Source organism: Lontra canadensis, unplaced genomic scaffold (assembly GCF_010015895.1).
Source record: "Lontra canadensis isolate GAN:19392208 unplaced genomic scaffold, GSC_riverotter_1.0 scaffold27, whole genome shotgun sequence".
Taxonomy (NCBI): Eukaryota; Metazoa; Chordata; class Mammalia; order Carnivora; family Mustelidae; genus Lontra; species Lontra canadensis.
The window spans coordinates 1,451,552-1,479,297 of NW_022631021.1; the positions used below are offsets into that span (position 1 = coordinate 1,451,552).

A 27,746-nucleotide genomic window follows, 5' to 3' on the forward strand; every position below is an offset into this window, starting at 1 on the left:
ATCTCCTTTTATTTTTGTCATTTTGCTTTATATATTTTGTTTATTTATTCATTTTAAGATTTTATCTATTTATTTTTTAGAGAGAGAGAGAGTGCACAAGCAGGGGGAGTGTCAGGCAGAGAGAGAAGCAGGCTCCCCACTGAGCAAGAATCCTATTGCGGCACTCATCCCAGGACCCTGAGATCATGACCTGAGCTGAAGGCAGCCACTTAGGCAACTGAGCCACCCAGACATACCATATTTGGTTTATTTTTAATTTTATTTTTATGTAAACTCTACATCCAGAGTGGGGCTTGAACTCACAATCTGGAGATCAAGAGTTGCATGCTCTACCAACAAAGCCAGCTTTATGTATTTTGAAACTGTTATTAAGTGCATACAAAGTTAGGATTTTTATGTTGTCCTGTTTCATTGACCCTTTCATCTTTCATCATGGTATAATGGCCCCCTTTAACCTTTAGGAATACTTTCGATTTTATACTCTACTTTGTCTGGTATTAACATTGTCACCCAGCTTTGTTTTGGTTACTGTTTGCTTGTTATGTTTTTCCATTCTTCTACTGTGTATATATTTGCATATTTAGATTTACAGTGTGTCTCTCATAAACATATATATATGTATGTGTGTATGTGTATATATATATATATATATACACATATACATATATATATATTTGTTTCTTTTTTTTAAGTATCCATTCAAAAAGTCTGTGTCTTTATTAGAATACTTAGTTTGTTTAGTTTATGGATATAGTGGAATTTGACTGCCATCTTGGTATTTCTTTTCTACTTGTCCCGTATATTCTTTGTTTTCTTATTCCAGTGATTCTTTGGATTAATCAAGTATTTTTATTATCCAATTTATTTTCTCTATTAATTTTTTAAAACATTTATTATTTATTTTTTTTTTTTAGAGAGAGAGTGTGTGTGAGAGTGTGTGAGAGTGGGGAGGCCTGGAGGGAGAGGGAGAGAGAGAATTCTCGAGCAGACTCCCAGAGGATTATAGAGCCTGACCTGAGACTCAATTCCAGGACCCTGATATCATGACCTGAGTAAAAAGAGTTGGATGCCCAACTCACTGAGCCATGCAGGTGCACCTCTTCTCTATTATTTTTTAATTATATATTTTTTGCTTTATTATTTTAATAGTTTCCCTCGATATAATAATATGCGCTTTTAACTTATTATGATCTACCCTAAATTAGTTCTTTACCACTTTGTGAACAGCTTACCTCCATTTACCATCTTGTTTTTGTATTTTTATAGTTATATAGCATACTTTTACATTTGATAAACTATACACGATATAGTTATTGCTTTAAACAATCACAAGCAAGATTCTTTAATATGTATCCACATATTTAGCCCTTCCAATGTTCTTTAGTCCTTTTTATAGTTCAGAGCTTTCCTGTGCAGTAATTTTTCTTCAGCCTGAAGAACTTTCTCTTTTCTCTCTTTTTCAAGATTTTATTTTATTTTTAAAGATTTTATTTATTTATTTGATATAGAGAGAGAGATTGCGAGTAGGCAGAGAGGCAGGCAGAGAGAGGGGGAAGCAGGCTCCCTGCTGAGCAGAGAGCCCAATGTAGGGCTCCATCCCAGGACCCTGAGACCATGACCTGAGTCGAAAGGCAGAGGTTTAACCCACTGAACCACCTAGGCGCTCCTCAAGATTTTATTTTTAACTAATCTTGACACCCAACATAGGGTTTGGAACTCACAGCTCTGAGATCAAGGGTTGCATACTCTACCAACTGAGCCAGCAAGTTGTTCCAGCCTCAAGAAGTTTAATATTTCTTGGGGTGCCTGGGGGGCTCAGTCTTTAAGTGTCTGCTTTCAGCTCAGGTCATGATCCCAGGGTCCTAGGATCGAGCCCCACATCGGGCTCTGTGCCCTGAGGGAAGCCTGCTTCTCCCTCTCCCACTCCCCCTGCTTGTGTTCCCTCTCTCACTGTGTGTCTCTCTGTCAAATAAATAAATAAATAAAATCTTAAAAAAAAAAGAAGTTTAATATTTCTTGTAGAGTGAATCCAAAGGTAATGAATTCTCTCAACTTATTCATCTGATAAATTCTTTACTTCATCTTTATTTTTAGAGGATATTTTCACTGAGTACAGAATTTTAGGTCTGCAGATTTTTTGTTTCTTTCAGAATTTGAAAGATGTCACCCTTTGGTCTTCTGTTTTTCCATAGGTTCTGTTAAAGTGTTATTGTTGTACTTCTGCAAGCATGTGTCTTTTTTTTTCTGACTGCTTTTAAGATTTTATGTTCATCTTTGGTTTTCAGCAATTTGACTATGATATGCCTGTGCTTGGTTTTCTTTCTACTTTGCTTAGGTCTTCTTGAATCTTTTGAGTTGCTATCTTTCATGTTTGGGCAAATTCTCAGTCATTACATCTTCAAATACTACTTCCCCCATATTCTCTTCTTTTTTGGACTACTATAACACATATATTAGGCCATTAGACTATGTGTTACATGTCTTCTTCAATGCTCTTTTCTGTTTTTTCCATGTTTTTCTCTATGTACTTCATTTTGAATATATTGTGTTTTACTGTCTTTTGAGTGATATAGTTCATCTTGTGCTGTGTCCAGTTTGTTGTTAAACATGTCCAATGAGGGTTCATTTTCAGGTCCTAGAATGTCCATTTAATTCTTTTGCTATCAATTATAATTCTCTTTCAAAATTACTCATTTTTCTTTCATTCATTTTGTCCATCTTTTACTCTGCTTTCTTATATATGTGTTTACAATAGTTATTTTGAAGTTCTTCACCACTAACTATGACATCTGGATCATCTGTGGGACTGCTTCTATTGTATACTTTCTTTTCTTTCTTTTTTTTTTTTTTAAGTATGCTCCATGCCCATCATGGAACCCAATGTGGGACTTGAACTCACAACCTTAAGATCAAGACCTGAGCTGAGATCAAGAGTCAGATGCTTGATTGACTGAGCTACCTAGGCACCCCTATGCTTTTTTTCCCCTCCTTTCTTTTTCTTTTAAAGATTTTATTTATTTATTCGACAGACAGAGATCACAAGTAGGCAGAGAGGCAGGCAGAGAGAGAGAGAGGGGAAGAAGCAGGCTCCCCGCTGAGCAGAGAGCCCAACATGGGGCTCGATCCCAGGACCCTGGGGTCATGACCTGAGTTGAAGGCCCACAGTTAACGACTGAGCCACCCAGGTGCCCCCCCCATTTTTTTCCCCCCTAATTGTCAGACACTTTTCCTACCTCTTCAAATGCCTTGTGGTTTTTAAAAATTGTATGCTCGAGGTCATGCAAAAAAGAGACTGAAGTCAATGTTCTTCCTTCCCACATAGGATACATACTTCTTATGAGGCAAAAAAATGAGGGACTGATCATCCTAATTGTATTGGAAATTGTGCTGTGTTATGGCTTTAGTTAGACTCAGTGTACCTCTGGCTTCAAATGTCTTGAGGGCAAGATTTTTTATATGCTTATTGAAGGCCCCTTCCTCTACTGACTGTTTAATAGACAAAGGTACTTTGAGACTTGGTAGATTTCTTTTGCCTTTGCAGGTCAATCCCTAGCCTCCTGAGTGGCCCTGGCACTCAGCCAATGCCTCAAAGAGGAAATCAGTCAGCTTGACAAAACCACTTCAGTGGCCATCAAAAGCTTCATTAGTTTTGTTTTTTCCTGGCAGAGCCCTCTACCTAAGGAAAGCTTGATTCCAGATTCTGCAAATAACCCTTAAGAAAAAAAATCTCAACTTACCTAAGAAGGAGTTTTTTCTCTCTTAACTTTGAGTTCTTTTACTCTTCCTGGCTTCTACAGTTTTCCAATATCTTTCAAAATATTTCATAATTTGTTCATTTTTTTCTTGATAGGGAGGGATGCCATCACTTCCCCCTACATTTTACTCTGAAGCAGAAGTTTTCTCATGTTCTTTTCCAATTAGTTCAAGTCAAGATTCGAACAAAGTCCACACATTCCATCCTCAAGATTCTGAATTTATAGATTTTCCCATCATTCTTTGTTTTTGTTTTTCAATTTATTTGTTGAAGAAAGTGGCTTATTTGTCCTGCTGAGCTTTTGGATCCCACTGATTGACTCTGTTTAATATCATTTAACATGTTCCTCTCCCCCTGTATTTCCTAAAATCTGGCAATTAGATCTGCAGTATTAATAATATTCAGGTTTAATTTTTTTGGCAAGATCATTTCGTAGGTTGTACTGTGTACTTCCTCTTTTATCACTTAATTCCTATGTATTCTTTTTTATTAATTAATTAATTAATTAATTTATCTATTTGACACAGCAAGAGAGATCACAAGCAGGCAGAGAGAGAAGGGGAAGCAGGCTCCCCGCTAAGCAGAGAGCCCTATGCGGAGCTCGATCCCAGGACCCTGAGATCACGACCTGAGCTGAAGGCAGAGGCTTAACCCACCGAGCCACCCAGGTGCCCCTGTATTCTTTTTTTAAAAAAAGGTATTGTTAAAAGACATTTATTTATTTGAGGACGTGGAGAGGCAGAGAGAGTGGGACAAGCAGACTCCATGCTGAGTGTGGAACCCCTCTCGGGGCTCAATCCTACGATTCATGAGCTCATGACCTGAGCTAGAACCAAGAGTTAGATGGCCAGTCAACTTAGCCACCCAGGTGCCTCTCAAAAAAACTTTTCAATCTAAGTATAGTTGACAATTCCTACGTATTCTCTATGTCCAGCTCAAATGTCATTTCTTCTCAGTAGTTTTTCCTGAACTGCATTCTTTCGAACCTCTCCTGTCATTTCTATTTCCATAGTACTTTACCTCTCATCATCATCCTTTCATTTAGAAGTGGCTGTTTGTAGTTTGGGAGCTCATTGGGGGCAAAAATCATACTTTATTCATTCTTTTATCCTCATGCCATGGTATCCTGTCTATTTGGGCAGCTATAACAAGATACCATAAACTGCCAGCTTATAAATAACAGAAATTTATTTCTCCCAGTTCTGGAGGCTGGGAAGTCCAAGGTCAGAATGCTGGCATATTTGGTGTCTGGTGAGAACCCACTTCCTGATTCATAGATGGCCCTCTTCTTGCTGTGGACCAGGTGGTGGTGGCAGAAGATAGGAGGGATCTCTCTGAGGCCTCTTTTAAAAAGGACACTAATCCCATTAATAATTATAAGGGTGATCTAATCGCCCCCCAATGGCCCCACCCTCTAATTTGTACAACCACCTTGGGGGTTAAGATTTAAACATATAATTTTGGGGGGATACATTCAGAACATAGCATTCTACTTCTGCCCTCCAAAATTCCTGTCCTTCTCACATGTCATCAATTCAAAATTCTAAGTCCAAAGTCTTATCTAACTATCATCTAAATCAGGTACGGGTGAGGCGGCATGTTTCAATTCATTGGGCTTTGTGGTATTTAACATATTTAGACACAGCTGCCTAAGGTTACCTATTTTGACCAGTTTATTTTCCAGACCTACTTTTCTGCAGGTCTAGTGATTCCACTTAGTTCTTCACATTTAAAAATCACACCCCAACTCCCATTTACTGTAGATCATCAGCTGCTTTGAGTTTTTTTTTTTTTTTCCAGTAGTGGAGAAAACTTTGTGCTAAGACACTTACACTTTTAGATCCAGTCTGTACTGGTTTTTCAGCCTTGACCATGCTGTGAAAAGTGAGCTAAGCAACCCAAACTGTAGTATTTTATATGGTTTGAACGGTCTTAGAATTTCAAGTGATTTGCATTTTGGAAGAAGACTCAGCCTTTGAATTGTTACTCAATTTACATTTTCTTTAATGTTGTACTATTTACAGTCAATTAACCATTTTTTAAAAAATCTTACTACTTTGGGAAAGGTGGATGTTAAAGACAGACTGTAATACAAGCACCAAGTTGGGTCCTTCCGAGGTCATGCCTCAAAGGCAAGATTTGGCTATGTTGCAGTTGCAGCAAAAAGGACCAGAGTCTAAACTCTACCACTTGCTGCCCAAGTGTCAGAAGCCACTGGTTCCATGTTTAAAGACCTTCCTCTGACGGGAATGTGGCAATACAAGGCAGCTGGTGTGAGAGGGTAGCAGCCCACAGAAATTGGGCTCTCCATGTACTTTCTAGTCTCCTGTTTTAAGTGTGAACTATTTTCTTGGTTTTGACAAATTTCTATGCCTGTCCCTGCTACCTTGATAATTCATTCTGAGTTTGACCCTGTTTTCTAGTTAAGTCCTTGCCATAGCAAGTACCACTGGCTGTGTTCCAGGGGATCTGGCTTTTGTATTTATCCATTGTCACCATTCTTGGTCCCCCCCTTGGGCTCTGCCATCCTAGCAGTCTTTGGAACTTGGTTTAGGCCAAACTCCTACTCATCCTTCAAGTGCCAGGTCACAGGTCTTTGTCATGGGGAGGACTTCCTTGACACCCAAGATAAGTTCAGGCCTTCCTGATGTATGCCCTCAGACTTTCCTGTATTTTACCTTCAAGGTACTTATCACAATTTATAATTATTTTTGTCATCTATTCTGCTCACCTTGTATCTTCAACACCTGCGACAGTACCTGATATACAGTAGGAGTTCAATAATTGTATTGAGTAAACAGGAACAAATGAAGCTTGTGATGTGGCCTCCCACCTCTTTTAGGGTACAATTGTCTATAACCTCAAGCTAGTTACAAAACTTATCTGAGTCTCAGTTTATGCATATAAAGTAGGTTAATATTGTTCTATCTACCCCACAGTTTGGGGTGTGCATGGAGCCGATGCTTAGTGAATGTAGAATGAATGATTCAACATGTCATCTCTGTGATAAGAGACACCTATATTTTAACAAGAATTTCTTTCACCTAAGAGATGAGAGAAATTAAGTACCCAGGCAAGAAGGATCTTGTTTATCTAGTAAAAATAAAATTCAGGATACCTTTGCCCAGGGGTCCATTATTTCTCTTCTGCTTACAGCTTAATACTAGATATTTTTTAAAAGGGAGTGGGAAATTTTTTGCATGGATTTGGGCCAAACTGGTAATGATGGACTTTTCTAATTCCTAAGAGGTTTGTGTATGTCATAAATTTTAAGTTTGGTCCACCAAGAATCAGATTTTAGATTGCTTGTATCTTAAAAACTTGTAAGAAAGCAGCAGTGGTGAATGTGAATCTGATACCAAAGACAGCTCTGTAAAGCTAACATCCCCATCAGTTGGTACAGCTTATTGGTCTTCTGAAATAATGGTAGGATAAGATCGTGACCTTGGAGTGATGGCAAAATTGTTTTCAGCCTAACAATTCCTTGTATTACAAAACTCACAGTCTGACCTAGCTTATCCTATTTCTGCTTTTCCACCATCAGTGCAGTGAGGATACCTTGCATATAAATTGCAAGTGCTACCCAGTTTCTCCTTTTCTTGCTCATCTCTTCTTCACCACGTCCACCCACTTCTGGAATTTCTCCCACCCAACATTTCCTTAGGCATACAGAATACAGAGAAGGGAAAAGATGCAGCAAGGGTCCAAATGTAACTAGAGTTATATATTTTATTTGAGCCTCATCTCTTTAGAGAAGGGTAAACAGACAAAAGGAGGGAGTTAGAGATGGTTGGACAATATACCCCAGAGGTGTGGGGTATGCAAAGAAGGAAATCTTTCACTAGAATATCTGCTGAAGGTGAAATGAGGTAAGTCTAGATAGGGAATTCGGAGATAATTCTTGGTGTTTAGTATTGTGATCTGGGAGTGAGATCCCAGTGCTGAGCAAGCAAGAGGCCAGAAGATGGAGGAGTCCCAAAACAAGTATTGTTCATTTGTAACTAGTCTAGGTCTTCTGACCAAGTGAACCCATTTGGGTTAGGAGGATTTGCCCAGGGAATCTGACTCCTCATTCCCTGTTCATTTCCTAAGGATCTGCCGTTTTATTGCCCTTGGGTGAATATGAATTCTTAGGTAGATTCCTCCTCTCCAATGAATGTGTCCTAGGCCGATCCTGAGTTGGGGACCTAGGAGGCATAGACTGATAGAGAGGCCAGTACTGTTGCCGAGGATAAGTATGAGCCCTTGGTTTGGGTTTGGACTTAGATTCAGGATCAAGCTCCAATTCAGGCTCTACCCCTGGTTCGGGCTCTAGCTCAGCCTCCATCTCACGATCCAGGTCCAGCTCTAGGTCCAGCCCAGGCTCTTGTTCTGACTCCAGCGGGGGTTCCATCTCCAGGTCTAGCTCCGACTCCTCCTCTGTTATTGGTTCCTGAAACATGCTGTAGTCTGAATTTATGTGTTTGGAGACATCTAGAAGATGGCCTGACACTCCATTCTAAAATACACACAATTGGATGGGTTAAAATTTCCAATTAAATTTAACTTTTGAACAGTCAAGGAATTTCAGAATATAATAGGACTTAAGATACGTGAAATCATGAGTTCCTGGCAAAGTAGAAAATATTTCTGACTCACATCTGCTTTTCAACTTTGCACCTTTCAGTTCCTTGTCTACTCCCTATTCTTTAGACTAACTTCTGATTTCTTTGGCTTTCCTAGCTAGCCTGGATTTCATGGTCAATCATTAAAGCAGCAGTGGTCTTGGCAGCAATCTGAAACATGTTGTCTTCTTGATCTTACTTGTCTTTCCAACCCCCAGTGTAATTTTGGTAGGGCATGTAAGGCCCTTTGTGACCTTGCCTCTTGCCATCTGCTTTAGCTTTACCCACATCTATAGTCTCCACCCTTTGCTCTAGCCTTAAAGATAACCAAAGATGTCTGACTTCTGCTTACCTTTGCTCATGCTGCTCCCTGTGTCTGCCTTGTCCTTCTCCACCTTGTCCACATACACTTATTCACTGTTCCAAATTCAGATTAAAGAGGACCAACCAGGATCAGAGCTTCCTTTGTGTTCTAACTATACCTCACACACACCTCTATCACCGTGCCAATAACGTATTGCCTTATTTATTTACAAATATGTTTCCCCTATTAGACTCTAAGCTCCTTGAGGTAAGGCAGTTCCTGGTTTTTGATAACCCCAGTACCAGGCACTGAGCCTGCCCTATAGCAGATGCCCCACAGGCTTGGTGAATCAGTTTTGCAGAAGCGTTCCATAGAATTAATAACTTTCACCTCTCCTGAAACAATTTTTTCTCTTCCACCATATGACATCTTTTGCTTTTCCTCTTTACTTCCTGGTTGCTTCTTTCTGGTCTATTTGTTATCTCCTCTACTTCTTTTGGACTTCTAAATATTGGCAAGCCCCAGGGCTCGATCCTGGGACCTTGTCTTCTGCACCTATGCTCCTTCCATTAGGCAATTTCATTTAGGCCCATAATTTTCATTATTATATATGTGCCAATGACTTTGTGGTTATAACCCTTCCTCTGATCTGCTTGTTCACATACCCATTTCCATTCTGACATCTCCACTTGAACGTTTAACAGGCATCTTGAATTTAATACATTCAAGGTAGAATTTGCTCCTCTCTTAAGTTCCCTAATTTAGATGCCAGAAAAAAATTTGACATATTCAATACCAAGTCTTAATATAAGTCCTGATAAGGATGTCAGTAGACTAGAAAAATGCTTTTTAAAAACAGAGTAAATATAATGTCTATCTTAAGCCAACTGTTACCACTATCCTTAATAGAGATACATAAGAAGTTTTTCTCATAAAATTCAGGAGTAAGACAAGACAGCTCATTATTACTTACGTTGTTCTGGGAGATCTAGCTATTGTCATAATATATGATACTGAAATAAGAATTTTGGCAATTGGAAAATAAGGTATTTATATTATTTGTAGAAAATATTTTTCTATCTAGAAAACTCAAGAGAATTAACAATGAAACCTCTTTGGTCTAATAAAAGGATACACAAAAGTGGCCAAATAATTTTATACAAGTGAATAGTTTCCTATAGGCTAGCAATTGCCTGGTAGAAAATACAATGAAAAAGAATGTTCATTTAAAAAATCAGTAAAAGTATAAAACAAAGTATAAAGTACTTAGAATTTGTCTGTATAAAGAAAATCACAAAACCTTACTCTGAATGCAACATTTAAAAAGACTGAATAAATGTGAAGACAGTCCATGTTCCTAGATAGGAAGAACAAATACTGTAAAGGTAACAACTGTCAAATTATTTCATATTTTTGATGCAATTCTAATGAGAATTCTAATGGGATTCTCTTTGGGGGGAGGGTGGGGTGCTGATAAAAGATTTAAAAGTTTGGAAGAATAAATTGGTGAGAATGACTTAGCAGATTTTGAAATAGAGCACTGGTGACACATGACTTCTTAAGCAAATGCTAAATGTATTACAAAGCTGTATTGAAGCTATACTCAACAATGAAAACACTAAGCTGGAAATAGACTTTAGTTTTCATAAGAATATTTTATAAAAATAGCATTTCTAATCAGTGGAGAAACCACAGCTTATCCAATGGATGAGTTAGCTCAGAATGGTTAGCTGTACAGAAAAGAAAAAGATTACTCTTTGACACCACACTGAAATGCATTCTAGCTAGATTAAAGAGTATAACATATAAACACTTAAAACATAAAAATCTAGAAGAAAATATAAATGATTAATTTACTTCCTAAGTGAGATGACATCCTAAATAAAAGGCAAATGGAAAATAAGGTTAATATAGGAAAGACAATGTAATATGTAAAGCAAATCTGCCAAGTATATCATAATTATAAATAAAATAGAGAAAATTCCACTTATAGTAAAGGCAGACTACATAATTCAGACCTCCTACTGAGGATAGCCACAAGAGCTGGATAAAATATTTTAAAACTTCTGCTTGAAGACACTACAAAGCTAACAAACATCATGAAGAACTACCAGGCCAAGATTTGGAAAAGGTGAAAATCTACAGAGGTGAGTCTGGCATTTGGGACCAGTTTTGTAGAAGGTTTTTGATGATCTTGAAGTGACACATATATATACGGAGCAGTGCTTTTGACAACTTTAAGGGCTTAAGAGTTGTCAAAGTTGCTTTCCAGGGTCTGCCGAGGGAGGGGCTGTGGCATGCCTTCCCACAGACTGAGGCTGGGCTGTGGGTCATCTGGAAGGCCTAGAACACCTCAAGTCCTAAAATCAGATCAGTTACCCTGGATTGCTAGTGCCTCCAGGTACTTGGCAAAACAAATTCTTTCCAGAAGAAAAATATCATCCTGGGCCTCAAATTATTTTTACAAACATTTTCTAAATACAATGTCTGGCACAAACCCAAAGATTACCAGGCACACTGGACTTTGTTAGTGAAAGATGGACCATGAATCTCTAAGGCAGTAGTTCTCAAAGTGTGGTTTCTGTACCAGTAGTATCAGTATTAACCGGCACTTGTTAGAAGTGGAAACTCTAACCCAGAGTTAAGCTCTACCCCAGACCCAACGAATCAGAAATTCAGAGCATGTGGAGCACAGAGGGGCCCTGCAGTCTGTTTTAACAGCATATTTTGGTGATTCTGATGCATACTAAAGTTTGAGAGCCACAGGAAATCTCCATGCATAAGCAGGATGACCTCTTGTCAGAAATGTTAAGAGAATTAATGCTCCAGACGGGGATGAACCTAAGAAACTCCGAGGTTTCTTCCAACTGAAAGGTTTTGTGACTCTATGATTTTATAGATGGGAGTGGGGTATAGAGCAGAACCGAAAAAATATGTCCATTGAGGAAAAGTTGTTCAGGATAAGCAGAGGCACATAACCTGTGAGATTTCTCAATAATTAAGGGAAATACATTACTCTAAAAAGAAAGTGGGGGCACCTGGCTGACTGTTTGTAGAGGATGTGACTCTTGATATCTGGGTCATGAATTCAAGCCCCGCATTGGGCAGAGAACTTACTTAAAAAGAAAGAGAGAAAAAAAAGGCCATGTTTTACAAGCTTAGATCTCTTTTACTTCTTAAAGTGTTCAAAAAAGCAGCTTCTGGGTGGCTCAGTCATTAAGTGTCTTCCTTCAGCTCAGGTCATGATCCCAGGGTCCTGGGATTGAATCCTGCACTGGGCTCTCTGCTCGGCGGGAAGCCTGCTTCTCCCTCTCCCACTCCCCCTGCTTGTGTTCCCTCTCTCGCTGTGTCTCTCTCTGTCAAATAAATAAATAAATGAAATCTTTAAAAAATAAATAAATAAAAATACTGAAATAGGCCCAGGTCTTTACTTAGTATTAATAAATGGCTAAAAATTCTGGCTTATAGATCATTCTCCTTTGTGTTTGTCAGGTTGAGTAAATCTTATGTTACTACCAATGTAAATGAGAGCCAAAGTGTTAGAGTGGCAGGTCTTTACCTCTGCTAGTTCATCAATTCTATTATTCATCCCAAGGGTGGTGTAGGGATGGATTCTAACGCTATAGCTAGGGGAGATATTTAAAATATTTCATTTAAATATTTAAATAAAAATAAAAATATTTAAATATTTAAAATATTCAGTAACTGGAATGGCCCTGGCACTAACCAAGCTTGCTATAAAGGGATCCTTGAGACCTCTGCTGGGTTGGGTAACACTCTCTTCAGTTGGGAAAGGGTCTTGAACGGAGCCCAGATGCCACAGCAGTGGGGGGAACTTGGGACTCGGTTCCAGTGCTATTTACCAACTGGTAAGGGAGCCCTTCAATGTCCCAAAGTCTGGCACAGCCATACTCAAAAACCTTTCCTGGCCATTGTTCATCTCGACTTAATCAGGTGTCTCCCCCTGCCCACCCCCCACCGCGATGCCTCACGTCATCCAACCTTGTCTGTTTCTGAGTAGGTTTCCTGTATCACTGTCTCAGATTCGTCCACGCTTAACTCAGATGACTCTGGAAACTTCCTTGACAGGGCAAACAGCACAGCATCATGGAGAGTGAGGAACAGCTGGGCCTTCGTGATGCCAGCGTCAAAGAAATCATTCTTCTCAAATGCCCTGACCACAGAAGCTACAAACCAAACCCGAACACACACAGGGTCAGACACCTGGGGAGTAGAGTGCCCAGGGTGCAAACAGCCCTCTCACAGAGTGGATACTCACAGTGACATCCTGAAATGAGTACCAAAATGTTTGCGTTTTGGAAAGCATTGCACATCTGTGGGGAGAGAGGGAGAGGAAAGCAGCGTCAGTGATCTTCATGCTCACGAGGAAAGGGCCTTTGGATTAGCTAAGTTTTAATACCCCTTTGGTCATTCACTTGTCTGGAGTATTTGTACCTCTGCTTTCCAGTTCAGCTCTCTAAACATTTGATGAGTGGACTTCCATATGCCAGGAAATGTCTAAAGTGTTAGAAATACAGAAGAGAATCACACATTCTCCTGTGGGGTGGGGACTGAGAGGGTGTGTCACCCATGGGCTCAGGTGGGAAACAGTTCACACCAAGAGATGGTGCTCCTGAGGACAGTGCTAAGACAGACACAGGCATGGGTGTGATGGGAACATACCGGACAGCCCTCAGGAACAGCCAGTTCTTGGTATTATTGTTTAGTGTATGCATGGGACCCCTTCTTCCTGGAATTTGCTGAGCAGAGGAGAAAAAAACCAAAAACGTGCCAAGAGATGGTTAAGTGACATAGTAGAGAATGGAATTCAGGAATCCTGAACCTTGTATTCAGAACTCCTCTGCACAGCCCTGCAGTGCAACCAAAGACGGAAAAGCCCCAAAGGTAAGACACTGAGTATAACTGAATCTGAAAATTGGGTGGAGACAAGGATGTCTTGGATGCGGGAGCCCTTAACATTAACTTCTTCTGAGCCTCTCATTTTATAGATGAGGAAGTGAAGACCCAGTGTAATTTACTAAACTACCTTGGGCCAGATGGATGGAGAACAGTAGCAAAGCCAGGATAGAGGACACAACCACGGAGAGCCAATCAGAGTTCTTTCTGCTCCCAGAAGTTTCCTGTTGCCTCAAGACCCAAGAGGAACTGGAATCCCATAAGAGAGAATCAGAGTTCTTTAGGAATAAGAAGATTTTATAGGATCAGAGGATAAAACAAGGAAAGTCAACTGAAGGGATAGATCTCAAGGAAAAAAAAGAAGTGGACACAGTGAGACCCGGGAAGTGAGTGTTTGGGTTGTTTACACACGAGCCATCACCAACGGCAGCAAGAATGTGACAGGGTTGCACATGGACATAAGGTGGCTAAAAAGCAGATATTATACTTATGAGACATTAGCAATAAAGCTGATATGGCTAGTTATGGGTCTAAACATTGCATAAGAAGGAGAGGAACCATGACTGTCAAAGAAACCAGAGAGGAGGAGAGAAGCCAGGACTCAGGGTCACAGTTTCTGAAGGAAAAGTCGTCCCTTCCCTCTTTACCCAAAGATGCAGGCAAGGTGGAAGGAACTGGGGAGATCCTGTAGGTCCTGGACCAGGCAGCCCCAGGCTTGTCATGTCCTCTTACCACATCCTCACATCTGAGCATCTTTGACAATGTCCACTGCAGAGCAGCAATATTGCAGAAGATTCTCAGTGTGTTTTTTTTCTGTAGCATTCAGACCTGTTCTTGGAAAGGTCTGCACTGAACTCCTAGGATATCCTAAGAGGGACTGGGTGTGTAGCACAGATGGCTACCTCAGTGGTATTAAAATTACCCACTTTTGAGTTTTGAGAAAGAATATGCCATGCTTAGAGAATCAATCCCAGTTCAATTGAGTGGTTCATTTTCTTTTTAATCTGATTGACCAACCTCCCCACCTTTTTTTTTTTTTTTACATTTTATTTATTTATTTGTCAGAAAGAGCTAGAACATAAGCAGAGAGAGTGGCAGGCAGAGGGAGAGGGAGAAGTAGGCTCTCCGCTGAGCAAGGAGTCTGATGTGGGGCTCAATCATGACCTGAGCCAAAGGCCAACGCTTAACCTACTAAGCCACCCAGGCACCCCTTACTCTGGTTTACCTTAAATTGTCTTTAGTGGCCAAGTTTCTAGTGGTCCCGGAGTCACATAGCAGCCGATCAGTGACTGACGGTGTTTAGTCAGGATGCGGGCAGGCACGGGTAGGAGGGGATCCTGGCTCTTGTGAAAGCCTCCTCAGTACTTACCTGTCTTAATGACACTGAAGCCTGTGGATCCACAAAATGGACCATGGAGAAATCCAGGATAATGGTGTGGATACTGGTTAGAAGAGAGCTATCCGAGAAGGGGAGGATAGATCTGTTCTTCCCCTGCTTTTCAGCAATGCCAGGCAGTGGCATTGAGCTGTTTCTAGAGGGGTTATTAGAAAGCCAGGCTTGGTCCACGTCCTTGTAGTTTTGTCCGGGGTTTCTGTGGGAGGTGGAAGATTGGGCGTAAGGTACTTGTTCATCCGACATGGACTGGCTCATGTTCATGCTGTCAAAACGTGAGCAGCGGATCAGGTTAATGGAGGAAGAGTCTTGGTCCTGTTTACTTTCAAATCGTTCCATGTAGACAACCTGAGAAAACAGAATTAGGGGAGGACTGTGAGGAGGCTTAGAGAAGGGCAACCATTATGCCATTTCTGTCTACGGACTCACAGCCCTCTCTCGCAGAAAAGCTCCCTGTGGACCAGGAGCTTGGATTTCACATGGGTACCTCATTGTCCCTTTGAGCTCACACCTAAAACTACATGCACCATCTATTTCCCTCCCAGTTTCCTTCGGTGCGCCAGTGATGATTTCATTGTCCTGTGAGCCAGACTTAAGATCATTTTTGCTTTATTCCTTCACCTCCTTCCTGGCTTCTAATTTGTCTCCAGCACCTCCTAACATATTGTCTGAGGTGTTTCTTCTATTGGTCCCTTTCTCAATGTTTCCATCTTTCACCAGACTTCCTTAAGAAGATAGAGGTTACTTGAGAGGGGCTGTCTTTACCTTTTGCTCCTTTCATCCTAATAGGCTTGGAGTGCCTGCCATAGCTTAAGGACAGTACCAAGCACCGGGAATACAACAGTATGCAAGGTGTGGAATGCCCCACTCCGCAGTCACAGGCACCAGGTTCTGCCTGGGGAGAGGGCATGCGCCCATTCAAAGGATAAACAACAACATAGGTAGACAAGAACTATAAAGTACATGGAAAAATTTTTTAAAAGTTCATTTGCTAGAGTGGTATAGTTGGGGTGATGTTTCTTCTAGGAAAAAACTGCACAAAATAGTATGTGTTTATAGCAAAAAAAAAGTGATGTGGATGGCTAATAAATTATAGTTCAATGGAGATGTGTGTTTCTCAAGAGTTGAGAGTTACTGAGGCCAGGCTTTTGGGGGAACAGCGGAAGATGGGCTCAGTGGCGGGGAGATGCAAGGTCCTCCAGGTGAAAGGAGACCTCTGAGAGCCTCCCCTTACTCTCCTTCATCCACTCTACACACTCTTGACCCTTAAGGACTTTCAAGATTCACTCGCACGGTTGTCTGCCTGAATTTCCCAGGCCTATTACTCGGAGGACCCCATACGTATTTCCACCCCAGTGTCTTTGTCCAACCTTATCCACAGGCTGGGAGTCCTCTTTTTCCCCACCTGACCTAAATTCAAATTTCTCTCTCCTGCCTAGCTCAAGTCCATTGCTACCAGGACATTTGCCTGACTTTTTGAAATCACGCCGATCTCTCTATACCTGATGTCTTAGAGTTGTTAAAATCGAAAAACACAATTTTGAACATGACATTATACTGTATGGAATGGTTGACTGTCTTTATCAATTTTTCCTTAAACATTTTATTTATTTGAGAGAGAGAAAGCACATGCATGTGTGTGCGCACGTGCTAGAGAAAAAGAGAGAGAGAGAGAGAGAGAGAGAGAGAAATCACGAGCCATGGGAGGGGCAGAGAAGCAGACTCCCCACTGAGCAGGGAGCCTAACATGGGAGTCGATTCTGGAACACTGGGGCTCAATCCTAGGACTCTGGGATCATGACCCAAGCCAAAGGCAGATGCATAACCAACTGAGCCACCCAAGAGCCCTCTACTTCATCAATTTTAAGATGCACCACTACTTTATATGTCTAGAAAAGAAAAACAAGTCACTACAAATTAAATTGTGACATGCCATCAATTACACAATGAGTCCAAATTTCAGAGAAGTGAAAAGAACATATATCCTAGGATGGATAATATACAGTAAAAGCTTTGTTTGTCACATTAATAGAGAGCCATCTCCCTAGCCTGACTTAAAATTTCATGTGTTGGGCCCCTGACTGGCTCAGTCAGTAGAACATGTAACTCTTGATCTCAAGGTTGTGAGTTCAAGCCCCACATTGGGTGTGGAAATAACTTAAAAATAAGAACGCTAAAATAAAATAAAATTCCATGAATTGCTCCAAAATAATTCTGTGATTTTGAGGGGCTAAACATGGGTGGGACTAGAGATGAAACAAAATTGACTATGAGCTGATAAATCTTGAAGAGGATGGTGGGTATATTGAGGCTCGTTATACTTGTCTCTACTTTTGTTTATGTTCAAAATTTTAATGAAAAAAACATTTCTAAAAAAGAACAACCTGGATGAACCTTGACGACAATACTCGGAGTGAAGTAAGCCAGTGAGAGAAAGACAAATCCTGTATGATTCCACTTAATGAGGGATTTGCAATAGTCAAATTCATAAAGACAGACGGTAGAATAGGGGTAGCCAGGGGCTGGGAGGAGGAGGAAATGGGGAGCTCTTGTTTAATGGGGACAGAGTTGCAGTTCTGCAAGATGAAACAAAATCTGCAGATAAGGGCGCCTGGGTGGCTCAGTTGGTTTGGCGTCTGCCTTCAGCTCAGGTCATGATCCTGGAGTCTGGGGATCAAGTCCTGCATTGGGCTCCCTGCTCGGTGGGGAGGCTGCTTCTCCCTCTGCCTCTGCCCCTCCCTCTGCTTATGCTCTCTCTATCTCTTTGTCAAATACATAAATAAGTAAAATCTTAAAAAAAAAACAAACCTGTTGATAGAAGGTAGGGATGGTTGCAGAACAAGGTGAATATATTTAATACTATTGAACTCTACACTTCAAAATCGTTAAGATGGTAAATTTTATGTGATGGGTTTTACCACAATAAAAAAGAAAAAGAAAAAAGAACTCCCTGAGGACAGAGACCCTTCAAATTTGTTTTCCTTTTTCAAAGTGTCACAGTTCTGGGTGCAGAGTAGAAGCTCAAGAAATACTAGGCAATCCTATTCTACTCTAAAATATATTTGCTGATGTCCTGTAAACACCCGCTATGATGCTCAGTGCAGTGTGGAAACAAAAATTAGATAAAATGGTAATTCTCTCCTTTTGGGAAGGGAAGTTGGTGTTTTCAGGGAGTTGAGTAGAACCTATGCTCCATTAGGGTATATGGGAATGAGAATGGGTGCTTAGTGAGGAGGGGGACAGGGGTGTTTTTGTTGAGGGGAGTAAAGTTGTGTGTGTGTGTACACAGAACTGCCCCTCCAGAGTATTGGTATAGACCGGGTGAAAGGTCCCAAAGCTACAAATGAACTGTGTGGAAAGGGAATAAATATTAGACGAAGGGAATTAATTTAGACCACATCCGAGTTGGAAATAATGAACATTTTGTAATTCATCAGCTAAAATAACCTTCAGATGGTGTAAAATTTCCATCTACACTTATCTGCCCTCCACACCCCATCATCATCTCCTTGGTCACAGGCAGACATCAGGAGACCCTGGCACATCCTTGGGAACCCCAGCCACCGTGACTCTGCTGCCCTAGTGGGAATTAGAAACAATTTTTTTTTTTTTAAGAGGGGGGATGAGGAGCAGAGGGAGAAGGAAAAAGAGAATCCCAAGTAGGCACCATGCCCAGTACAGAGTCCAACTCAGGGCTTGATTCCACAACCCCAAGATCATGACCTGAGCCAAAGTCAAGAATCGGATGCTTAACCAACTGAGCCACGCAGGCACCTCTTAGAAAACAACTTCTAAGTCACTTATTTTCAGAAATCTAAAGCCAGGCAGGTGAAAGGGAAACAGGTACAATTAAGGTCTTACTATCAATTTCAATACGCAGAGTGCACTCCCTGTGCTCAGATTACTCACTGGCCATTGAGTAGGGACTCAGCCATCTCCTCCTTCTTACTTAGGTCAAGATCTAAATCTCAAAAGGGGACCCGTGTCTTCATTTCTGAGTAGAAATCTTTGACTTCCCATTACCCCAGAGCCCATCTCAGAGCCGAAATCCCTGAGGGGGTTTCAATTTTCTTTCCTTAGTTCTTCTCTTTAAAGGACTAGTGCACGTCTTTATAAAACATGGGGGATGTTGTGCAGAAAGGAAGAGAGGCTTCTAACCCTGGGTGATGGCTCCACTTCGTCACAGTTGCAGAAACAATGACAAATCTTTTCTTCCTGTGAGCCTTCACTTCGATTAAACAGACGGAACACTTCTTCTTCTTTAAGCGGCACCCTTACCATTTCAACCTGAGAGAAGTAAGAGACGTTGCGGTTAGATGGTGAGTGGGCAAAGAGAGGGGCCCTTGGGGGGTGGGGGGAGCCTGTGGAGAAAGGCAGGGGAGGCGGCTATCACCTCTTTCAGCAGCTTGTGCTTTAGGTCATTAACGTTGACAAAAGTGATGGAGTTACAGCACTGGAAGATTTTCACCCCAGGAATGTTTGTGACCTGCAAGACAAATGTCAAATGGAGGGCGATTTCTCAGCTCTTTTATGGAGGAAGAAAAAAAAAATCTCTAGAACCCCCCGGAGAATCTGTATTCTTCTTTATGGGAGGCTGGAATTAGCAAGTTCTTTCCGTCCATTTTCACCCCCTGCTCTTCCTGCTTTCTTCTTCCCCCTCCCTTTGCTCCTTTCTTTTTCTTGGCCTCCCTCTTGCTAGAGGACGTGACCCTTAGCTGGCTACTGTACTCTAAGAACCTGCTTATGTCACCTGCCTCTGCCTTTTTGCCTCCCTCTCCCCGCCTTGGGAGATGCGTATCTCTAGAGCAGCCAACGACAGCAAAGGGATTTTGTAGAAAAACTAAGCAGCAGGCCTGGACTAGCCCATCCTTTGGGCAAAGGAGTGGGATTGATTTGGAGTCTTACCTCCCGATAGTCATTGAAGTTTCTATATATGTTGGTGTTAGGGATCTGACCCAGGAGGAGGATCTTAGTTCTGAAAGGAAATGTATTTGCTTTTAGGTCGTAGTTGCCTTACCTCACCATGGCCAACCTCCTGGTACCTGAGACAAAGTACCTGTGTGACCGAACAGTGATGATGAAGAAGGCAAAAGATACTGAAACAAGTAGCCCAACATCCAGTCCCAGGAAAATGGCAGATGTGAATGTCACCAACCAAATAACCTTATGGAAGAGCGGAAGAAGGGAAAAGGAAGACCATGACAATAAGCAGAACGGAGAAAACCACCAGCTCTATCTCTCAAGCCCCCTTCTCCCACCCCCTCCTGACACCTAGAACTTAGAGCACAAATTCCACAGCCTTATGGACTGACACCATCACAAAGATTGTGTTCCAAGGCTGTCTAGCGATTCTTGTAGGCATCCTTGGTCATTTCTCTCTTCAGTTCTCTCTTGAAACCTCATGTGAAAAATAGGGATAACAATATCAACTTTATAGGCTCTGTTGAGATTAGAAATCCTGGTCCCAAAGCAACCCAGAATACTCACCAAATGAACAGTAGTTGCTATTTTAAGACCTATCATGGTTATGGTGAGCCTTTAAAAACATGTCAAGCTCTTACCCTAACACCTTCTCCATCACTCTCAGCAGGCGACCTGACTCATCTTCACAGAGTGGATAGGCTCAAACTCCCTTAAATATTTCCTTGCCACTTGTTAGTATCCATGCTTAACTTTCCCTCATTCTCTTCACTCCTGTTGGAAGTTCTATCCCTCCTCCAAGGACAAGAAGTGGTATCTGTGTGCTGGACCACATCCTCTCTTAGATCCTCTGAGACCTGGATCCCAAAACTATCCCCTTTCATATCTCTTTGCCTCTATTGGGTCTTTCTCCTCTCATGATATTACATTCGCCATCTTTATTTTTTGCTGTTTCCCTTTTATGTCCCCAGTAGTGTGCTCTAGAAGGAGGGAAGGTGCTCCAACATTTAGTCTGCCTGGCAAGACACTGCCTTCTCTTAGTAAGATTTGTGCCTCCTATCCTGGAATGTGTTCACACTAACCGGATTAAAAATCATTCAACTGTGTCATGGATGACAAATCCTTTTTACTAGATTTGCATCTAACTCTAGCCACTTAATTTCTTTTTATTATTTTGTGTCATTTTGGAATAAAGTCTCAGTATTTCCATGCACCAATAACCTTGACTCCCCCCCCTTTTTTTTAAGCTAGAGTATTAGTTATCAAAGAATTGCTAGTGTCTTTCATCTTGATCTCTTTTGCTTGTTCTTGTTCCCTCTTTCCAACCTACCCCTCTGTCCTTCCCTATCTCAGCCAGTGTATCTATACTCACACAGTCATATTGATTCTGCCTCCATAGACTGGGTAGGTTGTAAATGGTTTCAAGGTAGGGTAGGATGTTGCTCAGAATAATACCAGCCAGGATAGCCTACAGGGAAAAGGGAAACCCTGCTTCATTTTCCTTTCAGAGGTAGAATTCCCAGTTCTTCGCAAAAGAACCACAAAGAAGTCAACCATGCCGCTCAGAAATGTTAAAAATCCTCAGGGCTTCAAGGCAGAATCTAACGTACTTTAAGAAACATTTTCTTGTTTTCATGCAGTCCCTGCACTAGCTTACCATTTCTTAGCCATTTCCTAGCCATCTCCTCTATATGCTCTGCTTGGGAATTAGAACTGATCCTATCACCAGGAATGGCTGGGTCTAAGCTCGCTCTGGTTTTCTGAAATTACTCAGTGACCAGTGGACTCAATAAGTCAGCAAAGGAGGGACAGGCAAAAATGAAGTCAGCAGAAATCACTTCTTTTCCATCTTCATCTTCTTTCCAGTCAAGAATCTCTAAATGTGGGGTACCTGGGTGACTCAGTAGGTTAAAGCCTCTGCCTTCAGCTCAGGTCATGATCCCAGGCTTCTGGGATCAAGCCCCACATCAGGCTCTCTGCTCGACAGGGAGCCTGCTTCCCCATCTCTCTCTCTGCCTGCCTCTCTGCCTACTTGTGATCTCTGTCTGTCAAATAAATAAATAAATAATTTATTTAAATAAATGAAAAGATGTTTAATTTTTTAAAATTAAAAAATCTTTTTTCCCTCTTTTTAAAATTTTTTTATTTTTTTTATAAACATATAATATATTTTTATCCCTGGGGTACAGGTCTGTGAATCGCCAGGTTTACACACTTCACAGCACTCACCATAGCACATACTCTCCCCAATGTCCATAACCCCACCCCGCCTCTCCCAACCCCCTTCCCCCATCAACCTTCAGTTTGTTTTGTGAGATTAAGAGTCACTTATGGTTTGTCTCCCTCCCAATCCGAAATAAGTCAATCAGAGAAAAAATCTTTTAAAAAAGGTTTTTAAAAAAATTTTTTAAAAAATGTTGCCTTTCTGAATATTAAGGTAAAACATGCTCATGTATAAAAAAAGAAGTAGACTTACATATAGTTTCCATCATCCAAGAGATAACCATGGTTAACATTTTGGTATGTGCTATATATTTTTTCACAAAAAATTGGAATATTGAAGATACTATTGTGTATCATATTTTTAAAAATATTGTGTCAGTCCCCTTGCTAACTGGTTGAGATCCTAGCCAGAATGCTCCACCAACTACTCCAATAAGAATTTTTTAACAAGCTATCCATAATCTATCCCCAAGGAAGGGCTCATTCATAGTTTAATGCTCATAGAGCCCCATTATTACAGCGGTTTAGATATTCTACTGATCAGTTGGTGTTCACATCTTCTCAACCAGAAACATCCTAACCAGATGCTATAAAAATAATGTGAGCCAAAAGCAAGGCATGTTCTGTTTCTAATGTATGTATAATAAAGGAGGGCCCTTGGTGAATTCTGACAGATTTTTATTTGTTTGCAGTTTTAAAGAGTTCTGATTCTTCTAGCTATACAGAAAAAAAAGAGAGAGAGAGAGAAGAAAATCCCTATTCAAAGTGCATTAGTGAGCGGCTCTCCTAAAATAGACTCTAAGAGTTAATGCACCTTGCTATAGAAGCTACATTCTGGAGATGACTTCTGCTGGGAATCAGAGGACAGCTTGTGTGATAAATACAAGCTTAATCCCACCTTCCATACATATAGATTCTGGGGCTGAGTTCCAAGATCTCTGAATCACAAGAGCAGAAGGCAGCAGGAGCCTTGAGGTAGTCCCGCTCTCCTGAAACCTGATATTTACCAGGTGGGATGGAGGTGTTCAAAAGCATGAGGATAATATTTGCAACCACTCCAGCTTGTAAGCAAGCTGCTCCCCCCAGTCATGAAATTTCTTCCCACCTCCCTTAATACTATCTAAACATGGCGAAAGGCAACATTAAGGAAATTTACAAGGAAATTGTGGTCACTGAGCACTGATCTGTATTGTAACTGAGAACAAATTAATGACAGCCAATCATTAATGCCCCTGGCATTTCTAAATGCAGGGTGATCAGTCTCTCACAAATGGAAGAAATGGCAAGTATATAGAGGCGTCCCAGCTGAACAGGGTTAAAACCCAACTTTCAGAACCTGCTGTCTAGTGTAAACTCATCACAAGGCAGAATGGCAGTAATAGGGGGATTGAGTTCATATGAATGCAGAACAAGGCCTTCTGGAAACGGCTTAGGAAAACAGATGGCATGAATACACAATGAGTTTCCAAGCCTGAGTCGGTGAGGGGCGTTCTGGCATCTGAAGTCTATTTTGGTCATCTTTAACTAAATCCTTACTTATAAAACTTACTTTATAGCTTAAGCAAGAAAAAGAAGATTAATGAGAATGAGAAGAGTGACAATAATACCTAATACCTCTTGTGCACTTACGTTTAGCTCAACGCTGTTCTCTCTATATTACAAACATTACTTGATTTAACTCCCAATCTTGTGAGGCGGTTGCTATTATTTTAAAGGGAAGGGATGTGAGCTACGACAGGGCCACCCCTGGGGACAAGGTGAATGCCCCACCAAGACACAATCTGGAGATCTGATCTTTCCCCACTTGGTTATTTATCAGTTCTACTTACATTTGGCATTTCATGGAAAAAGTGTCCCACCTTCACCATCAGGAGCAGCATCACACCTGCGCCTACCAGAGATGCAAACTGAGGAGACAGAGCCAGTTGGAGAGAGACCATCAGGAATGTATTGGTCCCTGTCTGCAACTGAGGCCTTCTGCTTGGTGAGAAGCGTGTCGTTTTTTTCTTAAAAGGAGTTGAGTGTAACCATCCAGCCCAAGTGCATTTTTTGTTGAGCTGACATTTTCAGGTCTTGTCAAAGTGCTAAGCATACACTAGGTACTCAAGAAATACTTGTCAAATGAATGCATGAATGCTTTCTGAAAAGTGCTAAATTGTCTTGGCTATTTGAATCTTTATTGCCCTAGCTTTGCGCTGTGAAATCTGGAGTCTTCTAAGGTCGGACTTTCATTCCCTCCCAAATTTAACTCCTCCTGGAACATTCTAGAAAAGCCCTAGTAGACCCATTACCCTCCACCCTAAAATCCCAACCCCTCCATTTCCCATATCAGTAAATACCTCCCTCCTCACTCTCCTGCTTGGAGCTTGGATAACTTCCCATCAAACAGCGTTAGAAATGCTCCATCTTAAAAATGCAATGATAATCATTTCTGATGTTCCTCAGTTTTCCTCTGCTTCATTACCATAAAAAAAGTTACAAATGTGAGTCAGGGCTGCAGAGAGCAGCTCTGGGTCCTATGCTAGCTGCGTGACTCTGGGCTCAGTGTTGCTTCGTAAGCAGGGGCTCTGATTGGCAACTACAGATAGCAAACTGAGACACACAGTTCCCTTTAGAGCCTCATGTCTCTCTGGACAGAGTCTTGGACTCAATATGTCCTCCATGGCTAAATTTCCATTGTTTAAGCCTCTAATAACAAAAATGGATACAAAGCAGTATAATCTCCCACTGTGTTGGGGGATCTGTGTGGGGGAAGATAAAATAAACCACTGATCAGAACTATAGCCCAAACAAGCAAGATCTGAGGGAGTCCCTCAAAGCTAACCCATTAAGTGACAGATCAGCAATGATGCTCGAATTTTTCTCTTTGTTTCTTAGGAGTGGAAAGAAAGAAAGAAAGAAAAGCCTTCTTACTGGATTCCCTCTCTCTGCTCACTGCTATTTGCTTATAAATGCATCACTAAAAGTAAAAGCAAGGAGAACAATTTCCTGCTTCCTTCTTTCCACAATGGTAGGGTTGAAAGGAGATTGAGGAAAACGGACCACTACAACTGAAACTCAGGGAGTTCTATGGACATACATTTTATACCCTGTGGAACTGAAACAGGTAACTGAGAACATGAGCTTCTCCAACCAATGTACACATCAGCTTGTTGCCGGATCTAGTGTAATAAGGGTCTCGCATTGGGTGGTCTTCGTTGGCACTGTAGAAAAACTACTTTGATCAGCACAAGAAAGTACATCAGCACTTTTCCTTCCTACCACTTCTTTTTTCTTGCTGTTTGGTTTGTTTTTGTTTTTGTTTGCCTTGGTGTTTGTTTTTTTGGCATTCCTGGATAGGCTTGACCTACCTCCCACTTCTTTTCTCCAAGTTCTTCTGATTAAAGGAAACAAAGATAGGCAGATGCTAAAAAAAAAAAAAGCTGCATAAAACCTAGATTTAAATGAGTACAAATCCGACACTGAATCCCACAAAATTTGCTGCTGAGAGAGGGGTGGGAGGCCTGCCAATAATTGTGTCTCCCTGGGCTGCACACGCAAAGGAGCAGACTTTGGGATCAGAGGGCCATCCTTGGTGGCATCGTGCCTTTAGGAGGATGCTTGATGGCTCTGTGAATCTCAGACTCAGTGTCTGAACAGGGTCTAAAGACAGCAAGCATGTAAACTTTACATCTCATGCATATTTTGCTATTCTGCTCCCATTTTCCATTTCTTTCCCAGGTTTCCTTGAACAAAAACTGACTCTGCTTACTCTGCCTTCTCTTCGGGAATTCAAGGCACTGTGAGTTCCCACAAGCCACAGCCACTATCAACATGCAGACCCTCAGACACCAGACACCAACTACTCTATACACAGTGGGTTCCATGAAGTCCATGAGCACATTGCCAAGTACTGGCCCAGGCCCTGGGAACTTGGGGTAGAAGCTACAATTTTTGAACCTCCTAAGTGACAGGGGCTATGATAAGCACTATTACCATCTAATTTAATTCTCCTAACTGAAAAGTTATCTCTAGCCCAATTTTACAGATGAGGACTGCAGCCTCAAAAAGCAAAAGTAACTTGCCGAAGGTCACCCACATAGGAACCACTGAGTTAGGTTCCAATCTATCTGACCGGCTGATTCCAAGATCTAGGCTGCCTCCAACTGGCCCATTTGCTTCCTGTAAGAAGAATACAACACGTTTCTTTCTTTTATATCTCTTTCTTTTCTTTCTTTAATAATAATAATTTTTTTTAAAGCAGTTCTGAGAGCCTTCGGACTTGGCTAGAAGACCAGTCCTTGGAAAGCAGGGAATAAGGAAAGGAGCCCAATCATGGAGAACATGGAAATCCAGTGGTTAGAATGTTAGAATGAGGGGAGCTGGACGATGGATTGGGGGACAGTCCAACTGACCACAGGTCTGGGGCTCTTCATATTCCCTCTGCCCTGGCCGGCCAACACTGAAATCCAAGCCTTGGCTGGAAGAGCCAATATGTTTTGCTGTAACCAGGGAAGATAAGTGGGTTCTAGACAAGGGAAATTAAAGTGAAAATTAGATTAAAAAAAAAAAAAGTGGCCTTTGGTGGCAGGTCAGGTCTGAGAGGTACAGAGCCTGCCCCCTAGCTTCTCCTCCCAGAGTTCTGAGGAACTTGGAAGAAATGAAGGTGTTCCCAGGCAAAGTGACTCAAAAATCCCCAGAGAGGAGGGATAGAGAGAACACTCCACTGTTGTGGGATGAAGAGGGCTGAATGAATCTCAGAAGCCTTTGCTTGTCGAGATCAGAAACTCAGAGTGGAGGCTGGGGACCCCTAGTGCCTCCAGAGCCAGGGGCCAACTAACATTCTCTGGTCAAACCAGTGATTTGCTGGGCAAATTAGGGTCTCAGTGAAGGGTTGACCAGCATCCCTAGAAGAATGCCCATCTGTGAAGCATTACTATGCCACAGGGAGAGTCATTGGTAGGGACAGGAGAACAATGCAGCAGCAGCAGCAGCAGAAAATAGATGAGAGCCCTAGGCTGCCTCTGAATTGGGTACTTTTTCCAACAGGCTAAATGCAACTCAAGCTGAACTGAAGCCTTTCTTTCCTCCTAGCTATACATATCCTAACCTACCTTCCTTTCTTTTTCTTTCTCTCTCTCTCTTCCTTCCTTCCTTCCTTTCTTTTTTACGATTTTATTTATTTATTTGAGAGAGAGAAAGAGAGAGAGAGAGAGAGACCAAGTAGGGGGAGGGACACAAGGGGAGGGAGAGAATCTCAAGCCGACTCCTCACTGAGCGCGGAGCCCAACAGGGGGCTCAATCCCAGGACCCCGGGATCATGACCAGAGCTGAAGACAGCTTCTTAACTGACTGAGCCACCCAGGCACCCCAGTCCTAACATTCTTTCAATAATCTACAGAAGTCCACTTCTTCCATCCATCTCTTTCTTGTATTTATAGATTTATGGCACTTTTAATTTTATTTTATTCTTTTTTTAATTCTTTTTTATTATGTTATGTTAGTCACCATACAGTGCATTATTAGTTTTTGATGAGTGTTCCATGATTCACTGTTTGTGTATAACACCCAGGGCTCCATGCAATACGTGCCCTCCTTAATATCCATCACTGGGCTCATCCATCCTCCCCCCAAAACCCTCAGTTTGTTTCT

The 27,746-nt window shown here is 41.4% G+C and overlaps 1 protein-coding gene across 9 annotated transcripts in view; it reads right to left on the reverse strand.

Moving 5' to 3' along the window:
- Positions 1 to 7,504: 7,504 nt before the first annotated feature.
- Positions 7,505 to 27,746, reverse strand: part of SLC26A8 (solute carrier family 26 member 8) — a 78,960-nt gene continuing 58,718 nt past the window's right edge. For 8 of the 9 annotated variants that reach the window (XM_032864331.1, XM_032864334.1, XM_032864326.1 and 5 more), the window contains 10 exons: positions 23,945 to 24,022; positions 21,265 to 21,360; positions 20,029 to 20,135; positions 19,878 to 19,947; positions 19,366 to 19,458; positions 19,131 to 19,259; positions 14,949 to 15,320; positions 12,942 to 12,996; positions 12,665 to 12,849; positions 7,505 to 8,252 (listed from right to left, as the gene is read on the reverse strand). In XM_032864331.1, the coding sequence (XP_032720222.1) occupies positions 7,842 to 8,252; positions 12,665 to 12,849; positions 12,942 to 12,996; positions 14,949 to 15,320; positions 19,131 to 19,259; positions 19,366 to 19,458; positions 19,878 to 19,947; positions 20,029 to 20,135; positions 21,265 to 21,360; positions 23,945 to 24,022 (1,596 nt within the window). In that variant the 3' untranslated portion in view covers positions 7,505 to 7,841. The remainder of the gene's footprint in view (positions 8,253 to 12,664; positions 12,850 to 12,941; positions 12,997 to 14,948; positions 15,321 to 19,130; positions 19,260 to 19,365; positions 19,459 to 19,877; positions 19,948 to 20,028; positions 20,136 to 21,264; positions 21,361 to 23,944; positions 24,023 to 27,746) is intronic. The other variant, XM_032864330.1, reaches the window with a different exon arrangement.